Raw genomic sequence first — 21,148 nt, forward strand, 5'->3', positions numbered from 1 at the left:
GGCTTCCAGGGTCAAAAAGAGGGTGATAAGAATCACATAGAGGGGCAATAATTGTTAATTATCATTTGCAACCCAAAAGGGAAGTGACTAAGGGGGAAATCAATTAACTAAAGGCTAAATTCCGGTAATATCTAAGAAGAGGGATCTTATGTGCTCCACTATATTCTTAAACGTGATTGGTAGAAAATGTTAAGAATCACTCTTTCCAGCCAACACCCAGTGATGGGCATCTCTCCAGACAACTGGCACAAGCGCCACAAGACGGGGGCGGGGGGGGGGGGTAAGAGAAAGCCCTACCACGCAAAACAAGGATCATTGATATTATCTACAATGCACCCAATAACGAGCTTGTCTGCACCAAGACCCTGGTGAAAAACTGCACTGTGCTTATCAACAACACACCATACTGACTGTGGTATGAGTCTCACTATGCACTGTCCCTGGGTCACAAGAAGGGGGGGCCAAGCTGACTCCTGAGGAGGAAGAAATATTAAACAAAAAAAAACGATCAAAGAAAATCCAAAAGAAATATGATGAAAGGAAAAAGAATGCCAAAATCAGCAGTCTTCTGCAGGAGCAGTTCCAGCAGGGCAAGCTTCTTGCCTGTATCGCCTCAAGACCAGGCCAGTGTGGCAGAGCAGACGGCTATGTGCTTAGAAGGCAAGGAGCTGGAGTTCTAGCTGAGGAAGATCACAGCCCAGAAAGGCAAATAAAACATCATTCATAGCTCATGTAATAAAGGTGTTTATTCTATTTTTTTAAGAAAAAAGAAAGAAAATGTTAAGAATCTATAAGTTGCTAGGTCAATGGGAGAAAATAAAACTGCCTTCTCTTTTCCTGTGGCTCCTATCTGTCCAAGCTGTCTGCCATTTTTCTGCAGGGTGGGGGAAAGTGTGCTCAGTTGCTAGGCAACCTGTGTACAGCTAGATGCCTCTGGTGATAGTTAAAGGGAGATCTGGAAGTAGAGGTAAGATTTGTGAAAGAAGGAAATTAAGCTTAATTGGCACATCCGCCAGGCCTTCTCAAATGGGTAGTCTGGACGATTAAGTCTGTTCTTAGAGAGTACAGAGGTATCTCTGATAAGATACTTTCCTCCGTCTGGGGATGGACCTGGCCGGATGCTGCCAATGATGATAATTACAGGGAGCTTGAACTAGGGGTTCTGGCTGTGCGTAGCTGTCAGCTCACAAGGTTATCTAAATGTTCCTTTAGTAGAGGGGAAATGGTGCCCAATAAATGATGGAAAAGCTACAATAGCACACAAGAAACTCATAGCAGAAAAACGACTGATCATCAAAAGTCCAATCACTAAGGCTCCTTGAGCCTCAGTTTGACCTCTGGAAGGCCCTTGGCTTCTTCCAGGTGTTAGCTTTGTCATAATCAGCTGAAATCCTACTTTGTATATTTTTGCAGCTTGTAGTATTTTTGTTTTTTGTTTTTACAGACCGGGTTTCTCTGTGTAGTTTTGGTGCCTGTCCTGGATCTCACTCTGTAGACCAGGCTGGCCTCGAACTCACAGAGATCCACCTGGCTCTGCCTCCCGAGTGCTGGGATTAAAGGCGTGGGCCACCACTACCTGGCTGTCTTTAAATTTTTTAACTTGTTTCTTTTGCATAGAGATAGGCTTTCTTCACTAGATTTGTCTTTTGAGATAACCCTGCAATCCCCTGCCTCAGCCTCCTAGTTGCTATGTGTGCCACCATGCAGGACTGTTAAATACGTTTTGTAAAAGCAGTAACTATATTTACCTGCAGACACAGTAAGTCCAATCTGCAACTATAATGCTTTGCTTTAATTTGCTAGTGTGTATATATTTGGACAGAGAATTTAGCTTATGCATCCTTTGAAAATTAGCAATCCATGGCAAACTAACCAGATATGGTGAAGATGATAGTCCTGCTCATACCACATAGTCATCTCTGACAAGCTTGGGTTACAATAATAGATAATGTAATTTAGGCACCACGGACACCCCCACTGCAAACTCTCTTGCTGTCCTGGATGGGCACAGCCTCCTTGACTCTTCCTCTTGGTTAGTGAAGTCCCCTCTGTGATGTGTTCGCTGTACTTAAAAGCAATCCACTCAGTGGTGGACTACTTTGTTGATATAGGAGCCACCTTGTCTCTCTTTTTAATCTCCATCTTGTCTTCTAAGTGAGTTTAACCTAACTCTTCCTGATGGTTTGATTGATCAAGTTTTTAAAAGTTCTCTTAATAAAATTTTTAATAACATTTTGCCTATATAATTTATCTTTTAAAATTATTATTTTATGTCTGTGCACTGTCTAGAAGAGTGGGCCAGATCCCTTGGAACTGGAGTTACAGATGGTTGTTAGCAGCCGTGTGGGTTCTAGGAACCAAATCCCAGGCCTCCAGGAGAGCAGCCGATGCTCTTAACCACTGAGCCATCCCTCCAGGCCCAGGCTGAGTTTTTAAAACTGCCTAAAGGTAGTTTCACTTTTCATTTTCTGCAAGTTTTGGAAGGCCTTGAAGAATCATTGTGCAATACTTGCATCTTCATATTAAAATGAGTTTGGAGCTCTTGAGGTGGCTCAGGACAACCTGAGTGCCATCCCCAGGACTCACGATGGGAGGAAAGAACCGATGCCCCCAAGGTGTTCTCTGACCTCCACATGTGCACTGTGGCAGGTATACACGCACACACAAGACATAATTAAAAATGCAACAAAATCTTTATGTGTTGAATGTTTTGCCTGCATGTATGCAAGTGTACTGTATGTGTGCCCAGTTCCTGCAGAGGCCAGAAGACGGCGCCAGATTCATTGGAACTGGAGTATAATCTGTTGTGAACCACCATGTGGGTTCTCTGCAAGAGCAGCTAAAAACAACAACAACAACAACAACAAACAAAAACCTTTGTGTGTGCGCCTGGGTTTAGGTATGTACATCATTGGCATGCAGGAGCCCGCAGAGGTCTGAAGTGTTGGATTCCCTGTAATGGAGTTAAGGACGGTTATAAGCCACCATGTAAGTGCTGGGAACTCGGGTCCTCTTTAAGAACAGTAAATGTTCCTTAGCACTGAGCCATCTTTCCAGGGCCGTAAGTGGTCTTCACTGCTGGGTCATCTACTCCAGCCCCTAAATTTAATGTAATCAGATTTTAAAAATGAGTTTGAAGCAACGCATTGCCTGATTGATACATGCACACCCTAGAATGAGTCACCTGGTTCCAGGCCAGATAACTTCCACAAAAATGTTTTCTTTAACTTTCTACAGGACAGTAAATTTAAGTACCACCCCCACAATGTTGTGTTAATGGTGTCTTTAACTGTACATCTTGACAGATGATTTATTCCTTAGCATTTTCGTTTCTTCCCTTGAGGATAAACACAAGACTGAGACACCACCAGTTCTGACCTTCTTTCACATACTATTATGACCACGAAAATGAGCACTTTCCAGGCTTTCACGAGGCTGGAAAGACGGCTGATCACCTAAGAGAGGTACTGCTCTTGCAGAGGATCCCAGTTCAGTTTTTAATTTCTTTGGTAGCTGCTAACTGCCTGTGTGTAATTCCAGCTCAAGGGAATCAATCTGATGCCCTCTTCTGGATTCCATGGGCGCCAATACTAACTAGTGCACAAATCTACACACACATACATAATTAAAAATGAAAATAAAAAATGTTTTCGAGACAGGGTTTCTCTGTATATCCCTGGCTGTCCTGGAACTCTCTCTGTAGACCAGGCTGTCCTGGAACTCAGAAATCTGCCTGCCTCTGCCTCTTCAGTGCTGGGATTAAAGGCGTGCGCCACCACCAACTGGCTGAAAGTAAGTCTTTTTAAAAGACACAGAGAGAAGACGGCACCATCACTCACACCTATATCCTATTACCTGAGAGGCTCAGGCAAGAGGATCGCAGCAAGTTTAAGTGTTTGAGACTAACCTGGATTAAATAGTTCCAAGCCAACTTGAGCTGCAGAGTGAGCTTGTCTCAAAAACAAACAAACACAGGAAGCTGGGCGGGGGAGGGATAAGAGGAGGGGGAGAAACACAAGCGAGGCTACAAAATACTTGGTGTCTATGAGAGGTATCACTATGAGTAAATCGATGAGTAAATCCTGCTCACAGGATTAATTCTATGATTGATAGCATCTGTTGTGATGCAGGCTAAGGGTCTTGAAATGATACACTCTAAGGGTCTAAGAGGTCGTGCTTGTTTTCTCTGCCAGTTAAACAATGAAAAGGCAGGAAAATCTGCAGCGCAACAGATAGCGGCAGAGAAACCTCAAGCACCGCAGACAGAATCAGCCGTTGAAGGAAGTCGTTTATTGAGGTGGGGGCGGAGGGAGAGATGAGGAAACGCACATGCGCAGACACACAAGGAAAAGACCCTCTGCAAAGCAGAGGTGGGAGGAGGGGGGTGCTCAGGAAGCCTAAAATCAGTCTCTTCTCCGGGGGTGGGGTTTCAAAGTCTATGAAGAGTTTTCCTTCCCTAATTTCGGGCTGGTCAGTTTGAAGAACGCGAGGATGGCTGACTGGCATGTCCTGAGCAGGGCTGATCCAGCCATCCATCAGCAGGGGCTTGCTGGTGGATGACCCAAACCCACAAAGCCAAGCTTTAAATCGCCAAGCTTTCGTCTCAAGGCAGGAGGGCGAGGAAAAAGCTGGCCGTCTTAGAAGTTCGCTACCTTTATCTCCTAGTAGCAGCCCCTCTCCCCATCTGTTTGCTAACAGTCTCACTCCTAGTTTCACTTTGCTTTGATAGTGAGCCTCATAATGGCGCACGAGATGTCCTTGAATATACCTAAGTATGTAGAAGTGTTTCGTTGTGATGGTGTGCAGAATTTCATGTAAAGAAAAGGTTAATGATCTGGATTATTCTGATGAATATTAAGCGTGCAATGTCCTCTTCACAACCTTCATCCTGACTGCTGAATTTTTAGTAGAAACCGAGTGCCTTAGTGGGGCGGGGAGGGATGGGCAGGGTCTGAAAACTCGGTCCACTCCCAGCCTTTGTAGAGAGTGTGGGGGAACCGCGGAAACCTAACCTAACCAGTCAGGAAGCAGAGAGCTGTTGAGTCTTCTCCCTTCACACCGGAAGCAGGAGCAGGATCCCGCTCTCCAGACTCTCTGTCTCCTGTGCTGCACCTAACAGACGCGCACCCTGGGAGAGCAACGCGTCTCCATAGCAACCGGACAGTCAAGGCGCGGAGATGATGAGCGGGGCGGGGCTAGGCGGCCCGGGGGCGGAGCTCAGTCTGTCCGGGGCGGGGCGCGGGCGGTCCCAAATCTCCAGTCCACACCGCGGATTGCGTTTAGGCGGCAGGTGGAGAGTTCTCGCCCTGGGTAGCTGGAGCTTCTACCTGGAATGGAGGAAGGAGATGTCTCCGGTTCATCCGTGCTGTCTGGGGTGACTGATGGGCAGAACACGACAACAGACACAAACTCCGAAGTCCAGCCGAAGCCCCTTGTGCTCAGGCTCCTGCAGGTGGAGAACGAGCTTGAGGGTGAAGAGGCCGAAGCGGGTGAGGAGGAAAAACAAGGGGAGGACATTGAGGATGGCGAGTTCTCCGAGTCCCCTGAACTCTCCAAGACTCACAAATCCCACGAGGCCTCCACATCCTCCAAGTCCCGCAAGGCCAGCGAGTCCCTCCAGGCTCGAAAGGCCAGCGATCCTTCGCAGTCCCGCAAGGCCAGCAATCTTTCCCAGTCCCGCAAGATCAGCGATCCTTCCCAGTCCCGCAAGGCCAGCGATCTTTCCCAGTCCCGCAAGGCCAGCGATCCTCTCCAGCCCCGTAAGGCCAGCGATTCCCGTCAGTCCCGCAAGGGCAGCGAACCCCTCCAGGCCCGCAAGGTCAGTGAGCCTCTTCAGTCACCGCAGGTCCACGCCGGTGGAAAAGGCGACTTGCTTCCGAACGCAGTGATTACGACCTCCCCATCTTTGATAGCCAGATACCTGCCGCGGCTGCAGCTGGCTTCCTTGAGCGGTAGGTTTCGCCCCTCACACCCTGCCGCCGAAATTCACCCATCTAGAACTCAGGAGTCTGGCTGAAGGTTCACGTGTTTAAAGGAACTTGACTCTTGTGTCGTCTACCTGTTGCTTTGCAGACACCTCTCTTTGCACCTCAAGGAATTCCAATGGGAAACTGACACCCTAGTAATGACAGAAACCACCTCACCACTTGCAGGATTGAAAACGTGTGCCTCCTCACACGTACTAGGCAAGCACTCGATAGCACCGGAAGCCCTTCTAAATCCTTATTTCAGCACACCAGTCTGTTCTGCTGGGTTACACTTCGACTAGCCCTTACTATTTGTACTGGAGATATTTTGTTGTATTATTTCTCTTACTCCCCAACTAGAGACAGATCCTCGAAGGGTAGCATTGGGTGCTTGGGCCCAGGGGAACCGAAACGTTCAGGGGGAACAAGGACTGAAAGAGTCTCTATTCATGGTCTGGTCAGTCCTTCTCAAATTGACAAGGTAATAAGGCTGGTGGGACTTGAACAGAAACATCCTTGTTTTTTACCACTTAAGCTCACTTCCAACGCCTCGCTAGACTGTTTGCATTGGACCTGCAATCCCATGTGCTCACTAAGGATTGCTTCTCACCTGGCCTCAGTTCTATGATTTATCACTGCAGCCACCCCCTTACCACATGCCGGACTGGCTCCGGGCAGATTGTCCCACCCTGGGAAATGCCAGCGCTCTCTATATCCCTAGCGGCTGACTCTTGCTATCCAAAACTGCATTACGGTACTGATTGGTTTTATTTCAACTGCATTACTACAAAATTTAATTGGCACTGGGTGCTTTCTGGCCGACGCCCTTTTACTGACTGGGTAAGTTGGTTTTCCCAGGCTCTGGCATGACTAAACAATTCTTTCTCCGCCTCCAACCATCACACGTTTGTCCTTCACCCTCTGGGGGACTTTACCTCCTACTTTATCAAGAAATAGAAGCGATTGATCGTGAACTCACTTAATTTCCTACCGCTAGTTTATTTATTGACCTCCCAAGACTAGTACCCTGAGTCTCCCTTTTCTCATCCTTCAGGAGACAATTGTGCTTGTTTTTATGAAAGCCTCGTTCTGCATGTATGTCTCAGATTCCACTTGTTTCCTGAAGAACTCTTCTTACCTCTGTCTCCATTCCCCTGCACCATCATTTTCCCCTTTTCTAATGAATCAGTCTCATGAGCAAACACAGGATCTTACCTTGAAATAACCTTTGAACTCATGCCTTCATTTCCTGTCCTTATCTTCTTAGCTACCTTCCTAGGTCTCTCTTCTCTCTTCATCAAACCTGCTCCAAGGCCGGGCTGTGGCGGTGCGCACCTTTATTCCCAGCACTCGGGTAGGCAGGCAGATCTTTTGAGTTCGAGGCCAGCCTGGTCTACAGAGCTAGTTCCAGGACAGCTAAGGCTACACAAAGAAACCCTTTCTCAAACAAACAAACAAACAAACAAACAACCCCTTCTCTAGTGCACCCCATCCCTGTCCCGTGTGTGGGGATCTCAGCATCCCCAGGTGTAAGCCACTGGACTTCTTATTCTGACGTCCTCATTGGGAGGACTTTGGCTTTCACCCCCATCTTGGGCTTCCCTTTCGCCCAGCTTCCTTCAATTGCTCTGCCATTTTGGAATTTTTTTTTCCCAAGATTTATTTATTTATTTATTCATTTATTTAGTATACAGTGTTCTGCCTGCACACATGCCTGCACTGCAGGCCAGAAGAGGGCACCAGATCTCATTACAAATGGTTGTGAGCCACCATGTGGTTGCCGGGAATTGAACTCAGGACCTCTGGAAGAGCAGCCAGTGCTCTTAACCTCTGAGCCATCTCTCCAGCTCTTGGAATTGTTTTTTAAGCGTGCTGTCCAGCTACGTGCAATATTTTGAGCTCGATCATGTGTCTCCTTTTTACCAAAATTTAGCTCAAAAAGCACCATTAGCCCATTGATCTACTGATCTCTGATTCTATGCCACCGTTCCCTTGTGCTCTCTCCCTTCTTTTCTTATCTTCTGTGACCCACTTTTGTCCCTGTGTCATATTTTAGTAGTGTGTTCTCTCTCTCTCTCTCTCTCTTTCTGAAAGTCCCAGGCTGGCCTTGCCTAGGATCCTTCTGAATCCTCTCGGTCCTGGGATTACAGGCACATGCTGCTGTGCTTTCCTGATTCTCTCTGGTGACAGACAGATATTACAATAGGAAGCTAGACAGCTGTGTGGCTTGGTCTCTAAGTTCATGCTGCTTAGCAAAACTACATTTCTAAATGCTCCAGAAATCACCGTCCATGTTCATCTTTCCCTATTCCCCTATATCCCCCTTCCTCAACATCACTTAAACAAACCTACAACCGAGGTTGGAGAGTGGGGTTAGAGGGCTCATGGGAGCATGGGGACCTGAGATCTCAGCACCACGTCATGGGTGTGGCTGTACCCTCCTGTAAACCCCGGTGCAGGGGGCGGGCGCAGGAGGAGGAGACAGACAGCAGCCCCCTGTCTCAAGGAGTTAAGTGGAGAATGATAAAACAGGACACTCAGCCATCCTCATCTGGCCTCCTTGAGCACACGTATGGGCATTCCCACATGCAGCATGCACTCTCACATACTCATGTCCTTTTCTCTGAAGTCTACTACAATGCAGCATCTATAGGTACCCCCTTTCTCCAGTCAATGGTGGGTGAACTGTCTCTTACATCTCTTAATGGCCATTCCTGCACCCTATCTGTTGGATCTCATCTAACTTTAAAAAATTTAAAGCCGGGCGGTGGTGGTGCACGCCTTTAGTCCCAGCAGTCGGGAGGCAGAGGCAGGCGGCTCTCTGTGAGTTCGAGGCCAGCCTGGGCTACAGAGTGAGTTCCAGGAAGGGTGTCAAAGCTACACAGAGAAACCCTGTCTTGAAAAAAATTTAAAAATTTGTGTGTGTGTGTGTAGATGATGTGTTTATGTGGGTGTGCATATGTGCCGTGGTGCTGAACGGGAAGAGTCAGAGGACAATTTTGTGGGGTCTGCTTTTATGTGGGTTCTGGGAATCAGATTTAGATTAGATCACCAGGCTTGTGCAGTAGTGACCTCACATGCTGAGCCGTCTCGACAGCCCCCATCTACCCTCTCTCTGCTGCATCCTTGGGGTCTCCTCTCTCTTGGACCGTTCCCATTGATACACAAATATTACAAGATTACTCCACCTTAGCCCTGTGGACCCTTCCCTTCCCGATACCACTCTATTTCTCTGCTTGACTTAAAGGGGACAAAAAAAAATCCTCAAAATGGTTGTCTAAAAGTCATGATTTCAGTGTCCTCTTGAGAACTAGTTAAATTAAGATTTCATTCTGTCCACTTAGCTGAAGCCACTTTTGTTGAGGTCACAATGATCTCTCTCCTGCCCAGAGCAAAGGGGGACCTTCATTTGACACATTTCCTTCTCTCTTGGGAATCTGGAATAGTAGTACCTCTGCTGTCCTACCTGGTAGATTCTTCCTGACATTTCCTTTGCCTGGAACCTTCTTTTCCCAGCTTTTAGGTTGAGGCTACTGATGGCTTAGTCGTCTCCGACTCTTCTAGAACTCTCTTTATTCTCTGGATGATGTCATCAGTTCCGTGACTTCATTGCCAGTAGCTTCTCAAATTATTTACAGCTTTTACTTCTCCCCAGAACTCAATTATCTAGCATTTCCTCTTGACTATCCACATAAAGTTCCATGTGTCTAAAAACCTTGACAGAGCTAAAACATTAACAAATCCTAACTTTGAACTATGTTCTATGGCCCTTTCTTAGCATCTAAATTATCATTGTGTGCTATTTTTTTCTCTTGCTGGTCCACAATAGCCTCCAGGTGGCCACCTACTTTGGCTCTTAGCCCTACCCTCCAATTCATTATCCACATCGGAGTCAGGGGAGTCTTCTAGAATATACATCACAAGCATATTTCCTGCTCTCAACCACCCCAGAGGTAGTTCCCATCTTCTGTAGCACGTAATCTAACGGGTTTACAGAGCCTCACTTGATCTAGCCTTATCATGAACCTGAGTTTTCTTTTCAAGATAGATTTCCATGCAGTCCAAGCTAGCTTCAGACTCAGATAGCAGAGGGTGACCTTAAACTTCTAATCCTCATGCCTTCGCCTCCACAGTGTTTGGGATTGCAGGCATGGACCACTGTACTTGGTTTATGGCGGCTAGGGATGAGCCCAGAGCTTTGCGTGGGATAGATAAGCACTCTCTCCCTCAGCAGAGCTACATCTCCAACTCACTGACCTGATCTTGAACTTGACCTGGCATATCTAACTTTATAGCACTTCCACTTACCTTATCGTTTTTTTGCTCTTGAGGAGAACGGGCACCCTCTTCTCCCTCAGAATCACCTCACTTTTTCTTCTACTGGGAGACTTCCAGCTCAAGTATTTGCTCCTTCCTCATACTAAATAGTTTTTGACCTGCTAATTTTCTTTAAAACACATATCCAACTCAAATTTGTGTCTCTGTGTTTAGTTCTTTACATTACGTTCTCATGAAGGCAGAACTTAATAATATTTGTTGGATGAAGAAACTCTTTTTATTGACTTCTGTATCATAAAATCCAATGGGTCCTTTTGTGTCCTGCGTGTTGTAAAAAGATCAGGGCTAATACCCGTGAGGGATGTAGAACAGGTTTTGGTACATGGTAGGTGTAGAGGAGACACTAGCTACAGGGGTATTGGTATTATCTTATTTAATCTCTTGGCAGCGTTCCATATACATAGCTCTTCCCTTCTTGAGGCACAGACCTCATGTCCTCTGTAACAATAGTCTCCTCAGTTTGTTCCTCGGGCTTCTTCACTGACTCCCTGCTGTATCCCCAAATTTTAACATGCACCTTCCTGATGCTGTGTCTCATTTGTTTACTTAGAGACAAAATGTCAGTATGGAACTGAGGCTGACCTGAATTCATGATCCTCCTGCCTCAGCCTCCTGAGGGCTGGGATTACAAGTGTGTGCCACCAAGGTAAAAAAAAATTTTTTTGGTGTTGGAAATAGAATAGGATCCTTGTGATGAGTGTGCTATGCTTGAAACCTAGATGGTCCACAATGTCAGAATTTATTGAGTAAAAAATAAATGTATGATTGGTAGTATCAGTTTCATTGGTTGGACTTGCCAAGTAGTCCCAATTTCCCTTTTAGGTGGCCATTGGCAAGTACACCTCTTCCTTCTCCTCCTTCCCGCTCTCCTTTCCTTCCTTCCTTCCTCCTCTTCCTCCTCACTCTTCTTTGAACTGGGGTATCTCTGTGTAGCCCTGGCTGTTCTGGAACTCACTAGGAAGACTTGGCTGCCCTTGAACTCACAGACATCTGCTTGCAGAGGCTGGGTGCTGGTGTAGGTCCAGACAGACAGCAATCAGACAGGCTGTGTCTGTAATAGAGACGATCTGAGTGAAGCCCTGGACAGTCAGGAGTTCTCTGCCTATTGGTCCTGCAATGAACACTGCTGGGGTCCCATGAAAGGACGTGGAGTTTGTCACCACTGCAGTGTTAGGTGTCCTGTCTTATGGGTTGACATGCTACACTCTTCTTCAGTCTGGTGTGTCTGATAAGTTCTCAAGTTATTTTTTTTTCCTGACATGGTTTTAACACACCCTGTTCATGTGTTCTCAATCTACTTTGTCAAGTTTCCAGGCAGTGCCTCTGTACTTTAAGAACTACTTATTATTCTGTGCTTTATGGCCATGTTGAAAAGGTGCTCTCTGCATGTACAATGAGATACAAAACCATTTGCTTTTGCCTCTGTACTCAACACTGAACCAAATTCTGCTTATAAAATAGTTACCTTGGCAACATACAGCCTGAAAGCCACTGTTTTTACACAGAACAGAGTAACTTAGAGCCATGCACAGCTTAATCACAGCAGTCTTTAAACATAGTAGACGAGGTCTCTCCTGGTGAGCCGTAATTCCTATATCCCCTTCCACCTTTCTGTGGGTTCCATGGATCAAACTCAGGCCATCAGGCTTGCATCAGGTGGCGGGGGAGTCACCTGGCCAGCTCTGTAATGTACTTCCTAATGGAAGTCTTTATTTCCTCCCAATCCTCTCCTTCCGTTTTTTTCCATCTAGGAAAACAGCACCCAGTCGCTCACACTAAAACAATCTATTCTTCCTATAATTCCTTTTTTTCTCACTCCCAAACACAATTCAGCCAACAAAAGTTCTGTTAGTTTGATCGAACAGTTTGTGAAATCATCCATCTCACCTGCTAACACCCACCCCAGCTATGGTTATTTCTCACCTGGATTTCTACTTTGGCTTCTGGAAGAGTCTTCCTGTTCTCATTCTCATGCCCTGAAGGCCCGTGGCTACCCCAGCTAGAGTAGGTATTAAAAAGCCCAGGTGGCGGGCTGGAGAGATGGCCCAGCGGTTAAGAGCACTGACTGCTCCTCCAGAGGACCCGTACAGAGGCCGTTTAATGCCAATACAGCTATTGAACTCGCAGAAGATTGCTGGAGAGTGCAAGGAGCAATTAAGAAAATGTGCCACAAACACGCCCAAAGGCCAGTCTGATGGAGGCAGTTCTTAAGGTGTTGTTCCTCTTCCCAGGTGACTCTGGGTGCCTGTCCAGTTGACAGCTGAGGCTAATTGTGAACACGGGCTTCTTCGTATTCCCGTGGATGTATGCGCTTCTGCCTTCCTCTCATTTGAGGTTGCTTACGTGAATACACGCAGGAATGTGCTACAAAGAGGCGCATCTGCGCAAAGCTACACAGAGAAACCCTGTCTCGAAAAACCAAAAAAAACCCAAAAAAACAAAAACAAACAAACAAAAAAACAAAGAGGCGCATCTGTTCTAAGACGAACGATTAATTCAGGGAGGGAGGTAAACACTAGTGGAGGAAGAAGGAGTAAAACGAGAGAATTTATAGTAACGCACAGCACAGGCTCATCCCGCCACTGCAAGCACTGACTAGCTTTTCCTAATACAGTCATCCCCTCGGTTCCTAGCACTTAGCACTCTTCATGGTAGAGTTCTTCCTTGTCTTGTCCTCACAGGTCAACTTCACCTCGCTGGTACTCGGGCATGGACTCCTTAGGAGGCAGGCAGCGGCTGGTGGAGAGTTCTTCTGTGTTGATATTTCTTCATCCTCATCAGGAGGATTTATCTGAGCATGACTGGGTCCCAAGTGTGCAACTGTCTGGAAGCATCTCCCCAGAAGGTGGCAGTCTTGTCCACCGATGACTCAAAGCCCTGCCATCAGCCCCGTTAGTCGGCTGTGGGTGGCTACCTAGAAGCAGTGGGGTTCAGTGCTATGGAGTGTTTTTGGTTTCTTTTACTCTTTGCTCTTTGGTGTGTGTGTGTGTGTGTGGGCTCCACCCAGCTCCCAAATAAGTACACGGAGTCTTATTCTTACTTATGAGTGCCCAGCGTTAGCTTAACTTGTTTCTTGCCAGCTTTTCTTAACTTAAACTATCCCATCTTCCTTTTGCCTCTGAGCTTTTATCTTTTCCCATTTCTGTATATCTTTTCTACTTCTTACTCAGTGTCTGGCTGTGTAGCTGGGTGACTGGCCCCTAATGTCCTCCTGTCCTTCTTGTCTTGCTCCTTGATCCTCTCTTCTCAGATTTCTCCTCCTATTTATTCGCTCTGCCTGCCAGACCCACCTACCCTCTCTCCTGCCTGACTATTGGCCATTCAGCTCTTTATTAGACCAGTCAGGTGTTTTAGACAGGCAAAATAATATAGCTTCACAGAGTTAAACAAATGTAACAAAATAATGCAACATATCTTTGCATCATTAAACAAATGTTCCACAGCATAAACAAATGTAATACATCTTCAACTAATACTCCACAACAATGGCGTAAAACTGAAACACTAGAAATGGAGGGATGGAGCTAGAATGTTCTGATGGTCCCTGGGAGGAAGATATACTCAGCCATCTTGCTCCAGATCCTTCAGCTGCTCCTGGCCAGATCCCAGAAGCAGAATCCCTCCAGGGTTGGAGGTCATCTGACCCAACCACACGTCCACTGTCCTTCCTCCCTGATGTTTTCAGTCACCCTGGCCCATGACATTGCTGAGCCTCTGACCTGGTTCCTCCACAGCGCTTCCACACTCGCCACGTCCTCTCCTGTGATGCTGTCCTCAAATTCATCTTCTTCCACATCAGAAGGTACCGGAGTACCTTCTCACCCCACCCCCTCCATCCCCCAGTTCAAGTATCACTTCCTTTAAAAGGTGCTTCCCAGACTACTCTCCCTAAAGTAGGCAATGTCTTCTGCTTACCGGGCACCTCATGTGCACTAATTTCCATCCTGAACCTATTTTCTTGATTCTTGTTCCTCTTTCTGTCTATTTAGTGTTAAGCTACACGAGGATAGGACAGGGACTTTAGACGCTTGGTCTTTTCTATTCTACCGCTTGGAGCAGGTGGATGAAGGAGTTTTCTATACGGACATTTCTGATACCCTCTAGATTCGCTTGGTAGCTACTGAGCTCAAGTAACCTGTGTCCATTTTGTCATATCTTCGAGAGAACCCATTGGAGTAAGCACTATCTGCGTCCTCATTTTACAGATGAGCTAACTGGGACACAGAGGAGACAAATGACGAACCAGGGGCCATGCACACAGTGATCTTAGATATTGAACTGCATGATCAGACCCCATAACCTTCTCTTCATCCTAACCCTATTCTCTTCCTCGCGGCATCGGGGAGGTCTTGTTACACGTGCTAGGAGTGACCTAAGGGTAGAGATGGGAGAGAATGCACAGAAAAGCTTGGCCCAATGCTTGGCCATTGTAAGTGTGCAGTATTATGGCTAGTGATGGTGAATCATGCCTCGTACTCCCTTACAGAGTGAGATGACTTCTTGACCGTTCACACTGTGTGGTATAAGGAATATCAAGTTGAGCAGAGTGTTTCCTAAGGCATTTACTGCTGCTGGAAGACCAGTTCCCAGCAGTGTCAGAGAAACTGGAAAGGAGGTGTGGCGTCAGCAAAGCTGCACACGCACATAGAAGACGTTTTCCCAAGGCCAAAGCTTAAGTCTTTATTTTTCTCTCTGCTGGATGTTCTTCATCTGTTCTTTTTCTGTTCTGTTCTTCTACCCTGATGTTTTCTTCTTCTCCCCAGGTCTTCTCCTTCTAGATATTTCCTGATGGTTCCCTTCTATTTCTTTTCTGATGTTTCTCCTTCTGCATCTTTCCCTCTCCTTTCCCTTATTTTTCTTTTTTTTCCTATTATACCTCCTAATACAAATATTTCTATACAAGAAGGGATTACCTTACAACCGCAAGTTACACGGTTTTCAAAAACAAATTAAAACCTTTACATAAGAAGAAATCACATTGAGATCACAGTTACATGTTTTCCCTAGAAGTCCACAAATAGCTAAACATTTTTGTTTGTATTTATTTTTCCACCATAACATCTTCACCCCAAAGTGATGATTCTTTTATAATTGATTAACAAAGTTTTACACAAGCTAAGTCTATTTCAGCCGGTCCCTTTTGCACTCACAGGAAGCTGTTTGCGGTTTCACTGTAGCAGATTCCTACGAAACTTCATTCAAGTGGTCAGCTAACCATGTATTTTCTTTATCCACAATAGGGTTATTTCATTTCCTTTCACAGCTTTGTTTTTTCAAGGTGCATACTGGGGCCTGTGATTAATTCTGTAAGCTACATAACCAAGGAATTTAGGCCTAATCTTGGGTGAGGGACATAATTGCTTTCTTTGATCATCAGACTGTTTTTCCGCAGGCAGAATTCATGGGTCTATAATGCACGAAACTTCCTTGTTTTTATTTTTCGTCTTCTGTAAATGTCACATCTAAAAAGGGGAAGGGGACTTTTAGCTCATATTTGTCTTTTTTGTGTCTCTTATTGGAGCAATTGGCAGAATAACCTAAAGCATTTCCCTAATCATCTTTACTGGCTTAACCACCTGCATCTTTTAGGCTAATTCAGAAAGTCCAATTAAATCACAGTTCTAACTAATTATCATTGCTCTTATAAAAATCATCTTCATTGTGATCCGCAAGTCAATTGCCCAGTGAGGGGTGGGCTTTTCCCAAGAAACACTCACACTACACTAGATGCAGTGGGATCCCTCCACATAGTAACCACACTGTACAGCAGGACGTGCTCAGCAGCAGCAAGCGGGAGGAAGCTCAGCAGAAGCAAGGGGCATTCTGGAGACAATCCTCCCGGGCTCTGCCCCTCCAGGATGGACCCAGGGTAGCTTTGTTATCCTCTGGGCTGTGTTCTGTAAGCTCCATTGCTGACTGCTGCTCCCCTCACATGGCCACAGGCAATTTACAGGACAAGAGAAGCTGTAACAGACTGCAGAGTTGAGCGACATGGACATTCCATTTAATCACAGACCGCTCTCGCTCTCGCTCTCGCTCTCGCTCTCGCTCTCGCTCTCGCTCTCGCTCTCGCTCTCGCTCTCGCTCTCGCTCTCGCTCTCTTCTTTTACAATTTTGGTTCCTGGTTTGCCGATGAGGAATCTGAGACCTAGTACTTGGCCAAGGGTGCATGGACCAGCATGCAAAGCCAACTCAGTTGATCCCAAACCTGTAAACACACTTGTAGCGACCAGACTGGTAGGACCGGACTGGCCTTGCGTGGGAGAAAGAGGCACCCTCTGGGAAAGGGAAATGTTTCAGGGCCAGGGAGCCATGCTGCCTTTGTGCTAAAGGTCAACAACTAAGAGGAAGGGCTGGATGTACAACATCTTCCCTGTGGTCCTGTGCTGTGGCCCATGCAGCTGGAGCACGAAATCTGGTGAGGGACGCCGAGGTTAAACAGCACTCTAGACACCCAGTTTCAGTTCATCAGGGAAGCAGCTCTCTTTATTTGTACCAACATGCGTTTATATACCCCTCCAACAGCAGGGGGCAAGGAATGGTTACTCTGTATCTGGAGGCAAGCCGGCCACTGTTTTCCAAACAGGAAAAACCACAGGGGAACTGATCCCCAGCACCCTCTGGAACCCAACCGCACATTTTTCACACAAACAACTTAACTGGGACAGGACAAAAGAGGGCATTTGAGATTAAGGCAGCAAACTTACTGCTGCCGACATGTCCTCCCTTTTTATTTTTAAAAGGAACACATCGGCTAGAACAGCCTGTGGAAGATCAGATAGTCCCTGTCTTAGGTCACCTGTTGCAATCCCCAAACTTACCCATCACAGGGGGCTGCCCTTATGCCCCCTGCCTTAGGTTGCATGAGGACCACAGGAGTTGCCCATCTCTGGGTACTATCTGTCCAACATTTGTAACCATACTTGTGCAGATTCAGAGGGTGACATGGCCAGAAGGGCTTGCTTGGTTACCTGTCAGTGTCGAGTGAACTAGTATTGCCATCGGCATAGCAGAAATAACCCAATTCCCATACCGCCTGCACAGATTAATAAGAGGGAAACAGACCCTGCCCATCTAGTAATCCACCCAGCAGCTTTCGACATTATTGACCACCTGGTCCACTCATTTACAGGAACAACTCTAGTTTCATTAATCCTTAGTTCAAAAATGTCCCGTTCCAAGGCCCTTGCAAATAAGCATTCAATTCTGCAACCTTGGCCAATGCATTAAAAGCTGCATGAGGGGTTATACAAACTTCTGACATTCCATAAGTGCATAATGTATGTTGGTGTATCCACAACATATCTGTTCTTGTAACAGTGCTGCTTGCTGATTAAGCATCAGAATTCCAAAGTGTAATTGTCTGTTCATTGTTTGCTGAATGTCCAAGGCACCAGCCACCCTCTCAGATAATGTGTTGATAACGGCAGCCTGTTGAACAGTCTGAGATAATGCAAGCCCAGCAGCTGTAGCAGCAACAGCAGATGCAGCCACAGCCGCAACAATTGCGGCAGTAATGCCAAAGTCTCTTCCTGTCCTCTTCAGTTGCAGCGGAAACTGATCAGAGGGACTCTCCAGAGGCATCACTGCAAATGCAGGTATTCTCACAATCACTGCATGGGAACAATTTGCACTCCAGCAATTATTCAAGCTACAATCTAGAACTGAACAGTTTAGTAGTCCCTCCCCTCCCACATCACCATTCCAAACAACAAAAGGGGAAGGGAGCACTTGGAGACCCACAGCATGGGACATGCTGGAACTACCTACAAAGTCTGCCAAAGAAGTATTACTCAGGACTAGGCAATCATGAAAGCTGCCTTTCAGATTCAAGGAGATATCATTGGTATTATTCTTGCCAGCTGTCTTGGAGTTTTACATTGCTGGCAGCAGTACCAATTGTCCAATTAGAAGAAAATACAGCAGGAAAAACAGGGCTATCAATACTCACAGGCAGTAACACAGGTGGATTTCTTACTAAACTCCATAAACTCAGCTTCTCCCTGAGGCATCATCTTTTAAAGTTAAAGGAACATGCTCTCGGACCACCTGTCCAGCTTGATTCTGAGTTCCAATGACTGGATATGTTTCATGCCATACCACCACCCCCCTTTATTTTTTTTGCCAATATACTTTTGCCCGGCGCAATTTCTGTTGTAGTTCCTCTATCTCTTTTTCTAGCTGCTCTTCCTCCTCTACTAAATCTGAGACAGAGGCAAGATCATCATCTTCTTCCTCATCTATTTAATCTTTCACAAATATCCTTATACGCTCTTTACAGGGGACCTTGACCTCTTCCTTTTCCCCTTTCAAAGATTCATTCATCTCCGCCTCCTGAGCATTAGCAAATGCTTGCTCGCACTCTGAAAGTTGCTCTTTCACTTTATCAGTCAGAAGAGCATCTTTCTCAAGTCTCCATAGAGAAAATGCAGCTATAGGAAATTTATCTGCACCTTTCTCTTGCAACATCTTTTGTAAATCTCTTTTTACTTGTTCCCAATCTGGAATATTCAGATCTCCTCCCATCAGAAACCAAGGACTTGCTTCAGCTATGGTGTCCACAAATGTGAGTGCGGTGCTAGACTTAATTCCTGTTCCTTGCTTACTTAACTTAATTCCTGTTCCTTGCTTACTTGACTTAATTCCTGTTCCTCAGTGGCCAACTGAGCTTTTGCAGTAGAATTACCCATGGTACGTACCAATGTTTCAATCCTCCACCCCTCCTTTTAGGGTGATCCTCGTTCGCTTACCCCTCTTTCCAGGTCTCGGTGAGACCTCCACTTACTGTGGCCCGGGCAGCGGGAGCAGGAAATCTGGTGAGGGACGCCAAGGTTAAACAGCACTCTAGACACCCAGTTTCAGTTCATCAGGGAAGCAGCTCTCTTTATTCCTACCAACAAGGGTTTATATACCCCTCTAACAGCAGGGGTCAAGGAATGGTTACTCTGTATCCGGAGGCAAGCCAGACACTGTTTCCCAAACAGGAAAAACCACAGGGGAACTGATCCCCAGCACCCTCTGGAACCCAACTGCACATTTTTCACACAAACAACTTAACTGGGACAGGACAAAGGAGGGCATTTAAGATTAAGGCAGCAAACTTACTGCTGCCGACAGTCCCCAAAGAAATGTGGCCATTTTAACACGGCTGTTCTCGAGTCCTGGCCCCACCGCAATCGAGCATTCAGTTCCAAGAGGAGAAAGCAGAATATGGATAGGACGAGCACTGACCCAGGAGGCAGGAAGTAGAAATTGACTCTTGGTTTTCTGAGCACATTTTCTGTCTAAGGAATGAGGTGGGTGGACTGGCCAATCCTTATGGAGACTTTTACTATTTAGAGTTTGTGGGTTTTTTTTGTTTGTTTGTTTGTTTGGCTTATTTATTTTGTTTGATGGGGTTTTTGTTGTTGTTGTTTTTGTTTGTTTGTTTGTTTTAGATAAAGTCTCACTACAAAAACCAGACTAACCTCAAATTGAAGCTTCTCTTGCACCAGCCTCTCCTGTGCTGGCTTTCCAGGTGTGCTGTGGATACTGCAGTTGACCTATTTGAATTATGACTCAAATGAGGGCCTGCAGAGAGTCTGTATTTTAATACAACTGTTTTCTCTGCATATGTTGCCACCAACGTGTGCTCAGCAATATATTCTTGAATTAAATTTTGTTGCCTACTTAAATATATAAGCTTTTAGAGAGACAACAAAATAGGCAAATGTGTATTCATAATTGTGTCTATTTAGCTGTCCATGTGGGATGAAGATGTCACATTAAAATAAGTGACACAATTGGAGATATTTTTTCTCTTTCTGCTTTAAAAAATGCATCACTAGCCACAAGTTTCTTGTTTTTGAAATTAATTTTTGAAAGATTCACACAGTTATATGGAATGTAATGACCATGTTACCCCCACCACACACACACACACACACACTATCTCTCTCCATGAGGTGCAGGAGCCCCGTGAGTTTAGGCTAGGGACTTATGTTCCTTACCTCATCTCTTTCCTAACTTCGTGCCATATTTTTTTTTAAAAAAATGTCATCAGCAATCCAGAGTCCCATTAGTACTGCCCATGTGCTCATGGCCATCTTCTGGGGCACAAGCAGTCTACCAACTTCCTGTTCCCAAATGGAGTGGCTCTCCCCACCTCAGCAGCCATCAACGGCATACCTCCTCTAACAGGGGTAGAGTCTTGGGGCTCCTCCCTGCTCCACCGTGGAGCTTTGACTGGCTTGATATTGTGCTGGTCTTTGACTGGCTTGATATTGTGCTGGTCTTTGACTGGCTTGATATTGTGCTGGTCTGTGCGGGTCACCACAGCTGCTCAGTTGCTGTGTGAACTAGACTCTGATGTCCAGAAGCCAGCATGTCCCAGCTCTCTTCCCCATCTGCTCTTACATGTTTTGTGCTCAGGGTTTTGACACTTTGACCAGTTTTGACTCTGTTTTGCCTCTGTTTCTGCAAAACGAAGCTTCCATGACCGGAAGTGAAAGCAACACAAATATATAGGTGTAAACATAAAGATTTAGAATGCAGTGTGAGAGTACGACCATTTAACAAAACAGCAGCAGGTTCCCCCGTGTGCCTGTGGTCCCCTCAGCCATGGGTTTTTGAGCATGTTTATAGTGCCAAGCATGAAATAATTCCTGTAGAACAGGCCTCATGTCTCAGCAGAGAGCAGTTGGCGCCCCCATAACTATCAGTCCACTGTTGCACTGGGGGGATGTCTTGCCAGGCAGCTTGGTATCATAGAAAAATACTTATTTCTAGTATTTTGTTAAAAAGGGTCTGTTTGTTTGTTTGTTTGCTTTTCTTGTTTTATTGTTTTTTTTTTTTTTTTAAAGATT

The 21,148-nt window shown here is 45.9% G+C and overlaps 1 protein-coding gene and 1 long non-coding RNA gene across 8 annotated transcripts in view; one reads left to right on the plus strand and one right to left on the minus strand.

The window, feature by feature from the left end:
• Window positions 1–9,589, minus strand: part of LOC121820928 (uncharacterized) — a 39,056-nt gene extending 29,467 nt beyond the window's left edge. For all 3 annotated transcript variants that reach the window (XR_006061563.2, XR_006061564.2, XR_013042967.1), the window contains exon 1: window positions 9,433–9,589. This is a non-coding gene — a long non-coding RNA (uncharacterized LOC121820928). The remainder of the gene's footprint in view (window positions 1–9,432) is intronic.
• Spmap2l (sperm microtubule associated protein 2 like) overlaps window positions 5,182–21,148 on the plus strand; it is a 52,433-nt gene continuing 36,466 nt past the window's right edge. For 2 of the 5 annotated variants that reach the window (XM_042257549.2, XM_042257550.2), the window contains exon 1: window positions 5,218–5,951. In XM_042257549.2, the coding sequence (XP_042113483.1) occupies window positions 5,333–5,951 (619 nt within the window). In that variant the 5' untranslated portion in view covers window positions 5,218–5,332. Of the gene's footprint in view, window positions 5,952–21,148 lie in introns of all 5 variants that reach the window. The other 3 variants (XM_015990471.3, XM_042257548.2, XM_076546476.1) reach the window with 3 other exon arrangements.

Source organism: Peromyscus maniculatus, chromosome 10 (genome assembly GCF_049852395.1).
Source record: "Peromyscus maniculatus bairdii isolate BWxNUB_F1_BW_parent chromosome 10, HU_Pman_BW_mat_3.1, whole genome shotgun sequence".
Taxonomy (NCBI): Eukaryota; Metazoa; Chordata; class Mammalia; order Rodentia; family Cricetidae; genus Peromyscus; species Peromyscus maniculatus.